The 13,301-nt window shown below is 42.7% G+C and overlaps 1 protein-coding gene across 4 annotated transcripts in view; it reads left to right on the forward strand.

The window, feature by feature from the left end:
* Nucleotides 1–13,301, forward strand: part of LOC119187510 (MAGUK family member discs large 5) — a 192,635-nt gene that overhangs the window by 158,189 nt on the left and 21,145 nt on the right. For all 4 annotated transcript variants that reach the window (XM_075878718.1, XM_037435647.2, XM_075878719.1 and 1 more), the window contains 3 exons: nucleotides 2,327–2,540; nucleotides 8,542–8,789; nucleotides 12,191–12,423. In XM_075878718.1, coding sequence (XP_075734833.1) covers nucleotides 2,327–2,540; nucleotides 8,542–8,789; nucleotides 12,191–12,423 — 695 coding nt within the window. The remainder of the gene's footprint in view (nucleotides 1–2,326; nucleotides 2,541–8,541; nucleotides 8,790–12,190; nucleotides 12,424–13,301) is intronic.

Consider the following 13,301-nt stretch of genomic DNA (forward strand, 5'->3'; position numbering starts at 1 on the left):
TTTGTATAGGCATAGTTATAATTAAGCTGACTTAAAACGGGTTTGAATGTCATTGGGTGCATGTGTACTTGTTAGCTAATAGCGGATTTAGCAGGTATAAAATTAAAACCTGCCTGAGCAAGCCCGCTGTTAGGAATGGGACAGAAATGTCATGCCCCCATATATTTCATTTTAGTTTATTACCACTTCATATCTAATCTAACCGTTCAATCTGCGGGCGCTGTCTTCACATTTTATGAGCGAAGGTCTTTATGGTCTAAGGCAGTCTCGCAGCCCTCCAGTGTAGTCAGCACAGCATATAGACAGACAGACAAATGCACAGACGTAGACATGTACGGACGGACTTATATGTGGACGCACACACAAATGGACTGACGGACGCATGATGGACACATGCATAGACTGACGCACGCACGGATGAATGGACGGGCGCATGCATAGACAGATGGACGCATGCATAGACGGATGGACACTTTGCCTCACTCATCATCATTCACTCTGTAGATATGCTGTGATTTTCATATGTTTCGCTAATTCGTTTGATTCACTAGATATGTTGCACACTCATACTGTTAAGAAATACGGGGACATTTATTGTGCGCGTATGAATACTGTGTGCCGAACTTTGAGAATTCGAACTGGAAGAACGTTAGACATACATAAAAGCATATATTCTGTGCCTTATTGGTAGATGCATTACTGCATTGCTTTTACTTTCGGCAGTCGAAGGAACCATATCTTTTCATCATTGTTTTCTAATACGCAGTGTTCTGCATCTCTAACTTGCCCTAATAAAACTAACCAGTCGCAACTTCAAAAAAAAAACACACAAATTTATCCACCCGCAAAGTATAAAAGTGAATAGTGATGTCTGCAGCTGTGCGCTACTCAGCCATAACCAGCAGACGAGTGGGCGCCGCCAGTCAGGATCGATACGTTCTGAAGCACATGCAGGCGCGAGGAATTTGTTTACTTGTTGAGATGCGTGCCTACAAAGTCATAACTAGCAACATTTGTGGATCATTTTGTCTTTGGGAGGGCAATTGCAGCAGAAAGTGCCTTTACTTTAGAGAAAAAGGCCGCGAAGCCGTGTGTTTGCAGTGCATGCATTGAGGAGTGGGCCAAATGATGGCGACCGCTGTAGCAAATGATGCACTTGTCTCCAGTTTGAATGAAGCGGAGGCGAACGAGCGCATCAAGGCATTCTACACAGGTGGGGGTGGTAACGCACCATCTAGTGAGAATTGTTTGAATCACTGCCTTGAGCGGCGACTGGGAAAATGTACTCTGGCGTACACGCCGGCTGCCGGACTACGCCGCCGGACAAGACGCCAGCATTATAAGCTTGCCTAGCAAGCTTCTAAATAAGGGGGGGGGGGGTAAGGGGGGGGCGTAGCAGTTTTGAAAATTTCTTAGCCTTGTTCTAATCTGGGCAGTACGCTGCTTAAGTGACCTTTGTCGCAATACACTGGCGTCCTGCGGCAGAGAGTCTTATTATTTGGAAGGGGCTGTTATCACGACTTATGGGGCACAGCACATTTGGTTCAGTTACTCATGTGTGTATACGCCTCACAATTGTGAACACTAGTATGATCACCAATGCCTGAAAAAGTTACTGGCAATCATTTGGAGCAATATATGGCATATTTGCTACCCTGTAAAAAAAAAACTGCACCAGTATTTTTTGTTTGTGTTTTTTGCCACCGCTACACCTCCGTTTCAAGAATCATTGAATTTCAAAGTCGCCAGCTTGGCAGATCTATATTTGAATTTACGGATTCTGTCAAAGGATTTGACAGGTGCGGCAAATTCTAATGTGGACTTTATCACTGTTTGCACAGTGGGGTGGCTCAAAATACTACTTCTTACTCCACGATTTAGGGGATGTTGAGTGGTTTGCACACCCTTTTTTTTTTCTAAAAACAGGTATTTTTTTTTCTATGCTCCAAATTTGGTCTTTCGTGATGAAATAATGTGTTTTTTGCCCATAACCCGCTCCAAATTTGCTTTTTAGTGCTCCAAAAGTAAAATTTCACTACTCCAAAAGTTGCTCCAAATTCTATTTTGGCTGTTGCACACCCGAGCTATGAAAACTTTATACGTGTTGGCTGATTTTCGTGTGTGGAGAGTGTTGTCACTGCGTGTCAAGAAAACAAAAATGTCCCTCTTGGGTTGTCTCAAAATTATGTCAATACACCGTTAAGTTTGCTCATCTGTCAGGGGTATACCGGAAAGATTAAGAGCAACTCTTAACTCTGTTCTCCAAGCCACCTGTGCATTTGCAATTTTCTTGTGGTGTGACAAAAGTGTGGGGGGTGTACTGCAGGGTTTGCCGAGATCCAGGAACAGCCTGGTGACTCCTTCTATGTGAAGGCCCTGTTTGACCGGGCCTCATTAGATGGCTCACTGGCCTTTTGCAAGGATGACATCCTGTATGTGGACAATACTATGTACAAAGGGGTACCTGGCCAATGGCGAGCATGGATCCTCGATCAGGATGGACAGAAGCTGAAGTGTGGCTTCATCCCAAGCAAGTACAAGTAAGCCAACATTTTATCTTCTTTTTTATTAATGGGGTCATGTTGTTGCTCAATGTGTAGCTTGTTGCAATTTTGTTGTGTTATAAGTGTGTCACTGGGGCCCATTTGAAAGGCCATCTAGTTGATGGCCATCGAAACGCCATAACTAGGAGTGTGCAAATATCAAATTTTTTTAATATGAACCAAATATGAATACATAGCTTCAAATATGAATCGTATATTGAATAATCAAGCTGTTGCTTCTGTGCTCAGAGCATCTATTCATTGATTTGTCCATCCCTCGATCTAATTGTTAAGGCTACAACATTTAAACATTAGTTGTAATCTACTATTCATATACACATTTAAACATTAGTTATAACATACTTTTCGAATACACCTTGTACTCGACAAGCATATGCATTTGCAGCTTGAGCTATAGTAATTATTATTGTGGGAAATTGTAGGGCTGGTAACTGATTCAAAAGCTTGATTTTCTGCTCCCAAGTTTTAGCTGCTTCAGATAGCCCTCTGTAATAGCATGGAATGATTATACCACCACATCCATGACCATAGTAAGAGTAAGCTACATATTTACTTGTAAGTAAATTGGGTGGTTACAGAAGCACCTGAAAAGCCAAGTGATTGATAAGCTTTAGGGAAAATTAACAAAACATGCTCTAGCTTCAAAAGAATGGCTAGTTGGGCAAGTTGGTAATGATCCATAGCATATTGTGCAAAAAATGGACAGAAACACAAAATGAGAGAAAAAGACAAGTGCAGACTATCAACTGAAGCTTTATTTCAAGACCAAGGCAATATATAAAGAAAAGGATAAAAAACAAAAGAGGGCAAAGGGGGAGGGGAAAAAAGCATGATGGACCAAATGAACAAAAACCTAGGCCACGTCAGGAATAGCATGCGCATCATACAAAAATATGATGATATGACGTCTACGAGATTATTTCTGCCAGGAACAAGGCATTCACTTTACGCGTGAAAGTAGAAGGTATTCACTTTACGCGCGAAAGTAGATAGACGAGTCGCGAATCAGATATATATCCAGCAAGGTACACACAATGTTAGTCATATTCATAATTATGTATCCTGTATCACCGGTATTGTCTACTCCATACCCTTGTAATGCAATCGTGTATACGTGGGTCAGACAGGTCGCTGTATAAATGTTAGACTTCAAGAACATTTTTATTCTCTGAAAGTCCACTGTAAGAAAAGTGGCTGGGTGCCGCTCCTTGGTGATACTTCTGTGTTGTTTCGGCATAAGAACCAAATAGTGCGTGAACTTATTCAGGCTGCGCATATTTATAAGAATTCAGAGTCGTGCGTCAGTGTTCCCTCTGTGGCCATACATGATAAAGAGTTGAGCTTTCTTGGTTTTGTATGATGCAAGTGCTATTCCTGATGTGGCCTAGATTTTCGTTGATTTGGTCCCTCGTGCATTTTTTCTCCGCATCCTTTGCCCTCCCTTGCTTTTTATTCTTTCCCTTATACATTGCCTGTAACCGCACTTGAATGAACAAGCACTTGAATGAATAACCGCACTTGAATGAGCCAGTGCACCGCTTCAGAAAAAAAAAAAGAAAAACCGAGAGACATTTGTGTATGAAAAAAAAAAATTCCACGTTTTCCTGAAGTGTGGCAGCACATGCCAAGCAAGAGCAATGTTTGGAAAAGGTGTACATTTTAAACATACAGGCAATGCCATATATCTATGGCATAAATTCTGAAAGGGTGAATAGCACCTCTAAAGTTGTACAGTTGAAGCCCGCAGGAACAAAATATTTTCGGTTTCCTGTCAACAGTCCATAGAAGTCAATGCATAAATATTCTCACCATTACTAACACTTTTCCTTCTGCTGTTCCGTTTCAACAGAATTTTGTCATGCAATTCTAGACTTGGATGTTTATTGCCATCCAGTAAACACAATCTTGAACATTTTTATGCATCTTCAGAACATGAAAGTGCGTCTACAAAGTATAAAACGAGCGTTGGCACCACCGTAATCCATCACTGTTTACTAGCATGGGAGCCGCCATTGTTTGATAGCGATGGCAATGGGCAGTCTGAAGCTGAAGCTCAGTTGCTCAGTTCATGGAGTTGCTGGGTGCAATCATGGAACGATGTCTTTTTCAATGCCAATGCTTTTAGTTATTTTCACACGTGGTCAGTGTGGTCACTGATCAGAGTGGCTGTTTGTCCGTGTTATCAACAGAATTGGCCAGATGTGACTAGTGGATGATAAGAATAGCGTAGAATAAGGCGTAAGTCACTGCTCCTTGATACAACATCTCCATCTTGGCGTTTTGGTATACCTTTTGATGGTGGACAGCTGCTAGTGTTAGGGAGTTAGTGCAACTGTTAGGTTTGTTTATGAAAACTGTTGTTGCCTTTGTCTCAGTGTGCTTTTTAACATGGCATCGCTATGCATGGGTGAAAATTGCATCTCAACATTACTGGGAAAGAAAAGGTAGCAGCCGACACTTTTTGAGTTTAGAGAATCAAATTTCCTTCGTTTTGCTAGCTCAGGTCTGCTATATTTTTTTCGATTTCACAACAAATTTTTTCTACAAAATTTTTCCCGCACCGTGTCAGTTTCATTGTTGCGTGCTTCGACTGTATGCTATAACCTCATTACAGCAGACCTCGAGAGGACTTTGGTCTGTTGTAAAAGGAGTATGTATAATCAAAGTACTGTTACAACAGACTTACAAAGAAACACTGATACGCTATAGCCTCATTGCAGCAGACCTCGAGAGGATTTTGGTCTGTTGTAAAAGAAATATGTGAAATAAAAGTACTGTTACAACAGACCTATAAGAAAACACTGAATGGGTCTGTTATCACTAGAAGGTATCATAGGTCATATTTATGGATTTATTCTCAATTGGGCATAAAAAATTTGATTTTTGGAAATCACATCTTGTTTCTGTAGCCCCTTTTTGTGTGTGATTAATAAATATTTCACTTAAAACTATGTAGAAGTGCTCTAAAAGGTTCTTTTTTTGTGCCTGCTTAGGCGGTGAAAATTATTGTTGAAGTCGAAAAAAAAAAAGGCATTTTTCAGAACTTTATAGCTTCGCACCGGCACAACCACCCGCCATCATTTTGGGCTCGTCGTAAAAATATTTCATTAAGAGCATTCCGTACTGAAAAAGTGGATGTTTGAAATTTATTTCGAGGCTTTCGATAGGCTGCCTCTGCCCTGCTGCTCCAGTATGCCTCGCTGGTCCGACGCTCATTCTATACGCCTCCGGGAAACACCTTTCCGGGATAGTGTCGTCTGCTTCTTGTTCGTCGCGAGGTTGTGGCTGTCCGAAATCGCGCTACTGAGTGACATTTTCACATTAATTCTGTGTTCACATGTCAATGATAATTCAGGTTGTAATTATGCCTTAGTTAAGGCAGCTGCAAGCGGAAGTGCAGTCATCAGATTACGATCGCACATCACACTCTTCTCGAACATTGCACATGCACGTCTCAAATCGACTGGCGCAGCGTTGACTCGTTGGCGGGAATGTTCTGCTTATCAGGGCTTTAGACCTTGTGACAAAGACCACCGCGGGACAACTCTTCGTACTCGGGATCGAGCACATTATACATTGAAACATCAGGCACGGTGATCATGCACTTTGTAGCTGCTCTTCCTGCTTGAAGTCGTGGCTAGCTAACTCTGTTCTGAACTTGGTGGGCAAGACCATCACGCTAGCGGACGCTAGGCCTGACTCTGCCCCAAACTTGGCGGGCAAGACCGTCGTGCGAGCGGAAACGCCTAAGCGAAGGCGCCATAATGTGCTTCATGGCAAGCAACGAAGCACATCGGCCACTGGCTCCTTTGAACCGCGAATAGGCATTTTGGGCATTGATAGCGGATCTTGGCCTAGCTCTCCACGCACCGATTACTCAGTACAGCGATGACAGTGGTCAGCGATTTTGCCCGCCAGCGCTCCAACATGCAAAACCAAGCGTGCTGCATGCCTATTTTTGTCACCGTAGCTTGGCATCATCATCATCATCATCATCATCATCATCATCATCAGCCTGACTACGTCCACTGCAGGACAAAGGCCTCTCCCATGTTCCGCCAGTTAACCTGGCCCTGTGCTTGCTGCTGCCAATTTATACCCGCAAACTTCTTAATCTCATCTGCCCACCTAACCTTCTGTCTCCCCCTAACCCGCTTGCCTTCTCTTGGAATCCAGTTAATTACCCTTAATGACCAGCGGTTATCCTGTCCACGAGCTACATGCCCGGCCCATGTCCAGTTCCTCTTCTTGATTTCAATTATGATATCCTTAACCCCCGTTTGCTCCCTAATCCACTGTGCTCTCTTCCTGTCTCTTAAGGTTACACCTATCATTTTTCTTTCCATTGCTCGCTGCGTCGTCCTCAATTTAAGCTGAACCCTCTTTGTAAGTTTCCAGGTTTCTGCTCCATAGTTAAGTACCGGCAATATACAGCTGTTATATACCTTCCTCTTGAGGGGTAGTGGCAATCTACCTGTCATAATTTGAGAGTGCTTGCCAAATCTGCTCCACCCTATTCTTATTCTTCTGGTTACTTCAATCTTGTGGTTCGGTTCCGCAGTTATTACCTGCTTTAAGTAGACATAGTCTTTTACAACTTGAAGTGCACTATTATCTATCTCGAAGCAATGCTCTCTTCCATGTTCGTTTTCTGCAGATTAATTTTAAGACCCACCTTTCTGCTCTCCATGTCTAACTCCGTAATCATTAGTTGCAATTCGTCCCCTGAGTTACTCAGCAATGCAATGTCATCGGTGAAGCGCAGGTTACTAAGGTACTCTCCATTAACTTTTATCCCTAGCTGTTCCCATTCTGGACTTCTGAAAACCTCCTGTAAGCACGCGGTAAATAGCATTGGGGAGATTGTGTCCCCCTGCCTTACACCCTTCTTGATTGGTACTCTGTTGCTTTCTGTATGAAGCACTATGAAAGCAGTTGATCCCCTGTAGATTTCTTCCAGGATGTTTATATATACTTCATCGACGCCCTGATTCTGCAGTGTCTGCATGACGGCTGATATTTCTACTGAATCAAACGCCTTCTCGTAATCTATGAAGGCTATGAATAGTGGTTGGTTATATTCTGAGCATTTCTCTAATACCTGATTGATAGTATGAATGAATGAAGCTTGGCATAACTAATCATTAAGTGACAGGAGATCAGCGGCCTTTTTTTCATAAATTGTTGCATTGACATCTGCGGTGCTAGTCCTGTCCCGAAATTATGCCAAGCAATGTTTGAAGTCAGAAGATATAGAGTTTTGGATGCCTGTGGTAGAACAGTCCGCTGTACGGCAGTCCTGACCACCTTGCCCTCACGTTTTTGTCAATGATATCCAAATGTCCGTTGCATCAGAACTTGTAGTAAACGAAGCTCAATCAATGGCACAAATAGGGATGTCGGCTTACTGCCGCCGATTAGTATGTAGTATGCAAGTGTCTGTTCTAGGCATACCCATTATAACAAGGTGATACTGTAGCTGGTTCTCAAGCAGATGCAGCCTTGCAACCATGTGACTACTAAACGTTATGACTGTTTTTAATTTATTGCCATGACATTGGGAGCTCGCTGCGTTGTGCATGGTCTAGTTTAAAGTGTCAGTGTGAGGGCAGGGTAAGAGAGAACAGCATATGATGACGAAAATGATGAAGCGAAGAAAAGTTTTTTAGGAGGGGCCTCTTGTCTTTGTCTTGTCTCCACAATAGAGAGCCCTGCAATGATGCTAGAGTTGTTACAAATACTTGCTTATTAGAGCACACAAAAAAGAAATCAGAAGGATTTTAACAGTAAGACGGTAAATAATAATAACTCTGAGATTCTGTCTTGACACCACCCTTTATTCATTTATAAATAATAATCACTTATCATTGGTCTTACAGTTTATCTAAAGAGAGCATATGACTAATTCATAGTGACAAGAATCATCAACACATGTGGAGTGCTGGTGCATGATGTAGTTTGCTTGGTGCTAATGCAGGGCAGAAGAGGAGCTACTGATGAAGCGAAGTCTGCTAGATTTGGAGGAAGGGGGCACTGGACGAAGGGGTTCCACCTCAACTCGGCGCAGCTTCTTTCGCCGGCGGAGGCACCAGCAGCGCTCGCGAGAAGACGGCAAAGAACTGGCCTCTTTTTCCGATGTTTCAATCAACAACAGTTGCGGGGGCTCCGCAGGCACCCTGGCTGAGGATGTACCACCGACTTACCTTCGTGTGGATCGGCTGAACTGTGAGCCCAAATCTTTTATGGGTGTAACTGGCCGCATTTGTTTTTAGGAGTTTTTCTTTCATTGCCATGGAGAGCCCTGTCTATCATTGCCATAAACTAGACCTGCACCTGTGAGATATAATGTCTGTGGAATGAACTCTTATTTTAATAGTTTCTTGCAGCATTGTGAACACTCTGTAGCCGATATGAAAAGGGAAAGTCCTTGTGACTGTTGCATAATTATTCTTGCTAGCAGTATTGCCTACGGTATTTTCAGCATACAATTTGTGTATTTTGTGAAGTACATATTGTGTCGTATATTGTTCCGATATAAGCATGTATCAAGTAAACTTGGAACTCTAATCCCTCAAATAACCAAAGTTATGTCTAGACCTATATTCTGCCACAAGTGCATTGCCTGTGTAAAAATGCTGCCTGCACAAGTTTTGCAAGGTACTTGCGAGATGAAGTACTTCTAGAGAACATCTTACCTTTTCCTGATTAACCTTTGTCTCTGTTGTAAATTCCTTCTTTTGGTTAAACTGGGAGTTAACTAGAAGTGGAATGCAAGAGCAAATTAGCAAAAGATTAGAAAACTGAGGCTGGTGGAAATTCTGTAGTGCGTAGATTTACAGAACAAAATGTAGTTGTTGCAGTAAATATTCTTCCACTTGATAGACTCTACAATCTTACAGGCAGCACTGCTGCACCACACTAATAGCATTGCCTTTGTGAAACAATTTGTGTCTGTGTTTGCAGTGGTGCTGTGAAATGTTTGCTTCTCTATAATCGCATTACATTCATTTTTTGACTTGGTTCTCAGGGGTCTTATGCTATATTATGTGTGGTAGTGCACTCGAACCTCCATATATTGAACCCTGATACAGTGAAAGCTCGTTAATTCACACCTCATTAATTCGAAATTTCGGATAATTCGAAATGGTCGCCGCAGTCCGGTCCGCAGTGCATAGGAGACCATGTGTAAAACGATTCGTTAATTCGAACAGAAATTGCTGCCTCTACGGATAATTCGAAGTGCGCGCTGCCGAGCGTCATCATCGTCAAACACTAGTGGAAGCTTTTACGGTCGAACGATAGGTGGCACGACCAGTTTTTTCGAGCTTCAAGTAGTCTCCGAGCAAAGGGCGAGCAAAGTATGGCCTCCAAAATCCAGGGAGCAATTTTTTTTTTTCGTAGCCCTCCCGCTATCTCAGCGCCTGGCGCCACTTGTACGCGGGACCCACGGGACGCTGAGGAGTCGGCGGAGTAGTCCTAGCAGTCCTAGGCCGCTCCCGGCAGCGTCACTTTGTTCCTCGAGCACGTTGTTCGTTCACGAATGATTTTGTGCGCGGGCAACAGGAAGGACTTCGTCATTACGCTGCTCACTGCCATGCACATGTTGGTGCGCGCATGGGAACAGGTGACCGCGACCACAATCGCAAACTGTTTCCGCCGCAGTGGATTTGCAGCTGGAAGAGCGCAGGATAGTTGTGACGTCGACGTGGATGGGGCTGAGGAGCTCATGCCAGTGGCATTGCGCGACACTCTTCGGGGCGTACGTTTTGCCGATTATGTTGAAGTTGACACCGGTGCATCGGTGTGTGGTGCCCTGACTGATGAGGACATTATCGCTCAAGTAGCCGGTGCGCAGCCTGATGCTGAAGAGCCAGAAGGTGAGGAAGACGAAAATGATGAAGCGCCTGTGCGCCCGTCAGCTTCTGCGGTGATGGAGGCACTTAATGTGGCGCGTCTCTTCTTCAGCTTTGAAGAGGGTGAAGAGGATTCCCTGCGCCGCGTCCGCGCGATGGAACAGAGAGCCGCAGCTGTGGCATTCAGAGAAAAGAAGCAGATGGTCATCACCGACTTTTTTGGCCAATAAATATTTTTCATGCCCCCACCCCCGAAATCCACCCATTTTTGCTCACTTTCATTATTTCGAATTTTGTTTAATTTGAAATTGCTCAGCGTTCCCGTGGAATTCGAATTAACGAGCTTTTACTGTATAACAAAATATCGGTTATAACAAAGTAAATGAAAAATAGTCTCAACAATTATAGTATTACGAATAAATCTTTATAACAAATTTCCGGATATGGTGAACCTATTTTCGTGTAAAATGCAACTTTATTATAATGAGGTATGAGTGTACATGAACTGGTCAAGGCAAAAAGCAAACTTCTTTGTTTTTTTTTTTTTTTCAAAAAGACCTGTTAAACTTGAAACTTAATTTTTTCAGCTTTAACACAAAAGAAAGCATACAACAGATGACTACAGTTATTATGAGACATGGCCACCTCACAACAGACAAGCCAGCTATTCTTTCTGTAGTGTTTTGAGAAAGGGGCCAGCATCGAGTTCACACTCCCATTTGTAAGAATATTTTCAAAGCTCACAATGCCCAATTGAGGTCTGCTTGCTTTATGATGTGACAAGAAAAATAAAGAAAAAAGAAAAAGATGTGAAAGAAAAATATGCGATTTGTCCACATTTCAGTTCTCCATATTTGCCTAAAATACTTCTTAATTTTTAGCAGTCCTTCCAAATGTACTGGTATGGCCATAAATCTCCCACAATACGCTGCTACTGCCACTGTAGGTAAAGGGATGGGTTCTAAAATTTTTTATCGCATGCTGAACACTCAAGTTACTTTCACCACAGTGCACTGATGTCATGTAGAAAAGCGCATTAAGCTTGGCACTGAGCATTCAGTTGTCACTTGGCACAGCAGATTACGCGTGCATGAAGGTGCTGTATGAGTGTGAGTGCCAGTATAACCACCGACATCTCTGCTTCATGATTGCCCAAATAGTAGAATGCTCTTTTGTTGCAGTTGTTATAGAGCACGAACTTCCATGATAATTCCACTTGTACAAGTTGTTTGTTGCCCTTTTCCCTTCTGTTTAACAGGAATTTGCTGTGTATGTTAATGGCGCCTCAAAGGAAAGAATAGTGACTAAGCAGAGAGGATAACTTTCACAACTGTCAAAAGCCAGTGTGGTTTAAAGTTATGTGGGACACTCGTAGCACTACCTTAGCTGGAAGGAATCTGCATCTAGTATATTTTTGAAAAAGCTTATAGCTCTCCTACATTGCCTCTGAAAATACTGAATCTATCCAGGTTTTTTTTTTTTTTTTTTTTGGGGGGGGGGGGGTTCTTCAAAAATTGTGTTATATTGTTTCAAGGCTGCTTTTGTTATTAATATTAGGCTGCAAATATTATTAGAGTTCCTTTAAAATTTATTCTGTGCTTTGTTGGGGGGTATGATGTATTTAATTGCACCAGTAAAAATAAGCAACATACTATTTAGGTTATTTTTGTAAAGACCACTTAGTGGGAAGAAAGAAAATTTGCAGCAAATTGAAGTTACGTAGTGGAATGTGTGTTTTGCATGTGGTGATTGAATGTTTCTGGCATCCCACAGACCCAAGTCTGCGGCCTGTAATTCTGGTGGGCCCACTTCAAGAGGCAGTAGTAGATAAGCTGGAGCAGGACTTTCCTCATCAATTCCAACGATGTCCATCACAGCGCCTTCGTGGCTCACTGCAGACTTTGGACAAAGGGCTACAAGACTTGAGTCTGCTTGATTTCCGTCGTAGAGGTACCCATTTTGAGGTCCTCACCCTTGAGTCTCTCCGCTACATTATCAACCACCAGGTATGCTTTGCTTGTTGTGCACTGCTGCAAAACAATGTTATCTCAATCTTACTGCTGTCTGTAGGAAAAGTCTACAAAGAGAAAACACTGGTGTAAACAGTTCAGGCAAAATTTGTAGCCCTGTGCTACGAGTTTACTAGTGGAGGGCAAGGTTGCATCTTTCTTAACCCTCTCTTCATGCAGAAGCCCTGTCATTCACTTCAATGGATGGGGCACCTAGGTACTCGTTAAACAGAAGATTGCTGCTACTGGCTAATAGCCAATTTAAATCAGCATTGCACCCTGTGGTGGGCTAAAATTAGACTCTAGCAACACTGGTGCATATAGGAATCGGAACATGGGAGAGTGTTTGTGTGGATGTGCACTCAAGTTCATGACATGTGGTGATGGAGCTTCTTTCCTCCATGTAGTCCCTCTCTGTGTAGCTTCTGGTGCACTTGTAGTGCAACTCCAACACTGAAGTCATTCGAAAATTACTTGGTAAAGTGGTTTATAATCTCTCTGATGAACTTGGAAGAAATCTCATTTCAAGCATTGAACTGTTGTGAGACAGTGCATTCTTGTATGTATCTTCAGCTTTTAGAAATGAGTGCAGGAAGGATGTTGTTAGAGTCGAGAACCTATGTATAACAATGTCCAAGTGCCATAGAAATTCCATGGTTGTCACCAAGAATTGTTGTAGCTTAGGAGTACAGAAAAAAAAGCTAAATACTGAAAAGTGGGCAAGGTGTTTACCAACTGGAAAATCTTGGGGAATTTGGTTGGGCTGGAAAATTTATCATGAAGAACTCGGGGAATTTGGGCTTCTCTCAAGGAAAATCAGCCGAAACTTCATTGGGGGAACAAAAGTCACGGTAATGCTGGCTCTAACTATGCAC

The sequence above is a fragment of the Rhipicephalus microplus genome, chromosome X, assembly GCF_043290135.1.
Source record: "Rhipicephalus microplus isolate Deutch F79 chromosome X, USDA_Rmic, whole genome shotgun sequence".
Lineage (NCBI taxonomy): Eukaryota > Metazoa > Arthropoda > Arachnida > Ixodida > Ixodidae > Rhipicephalus > Rhipicephalus microplus.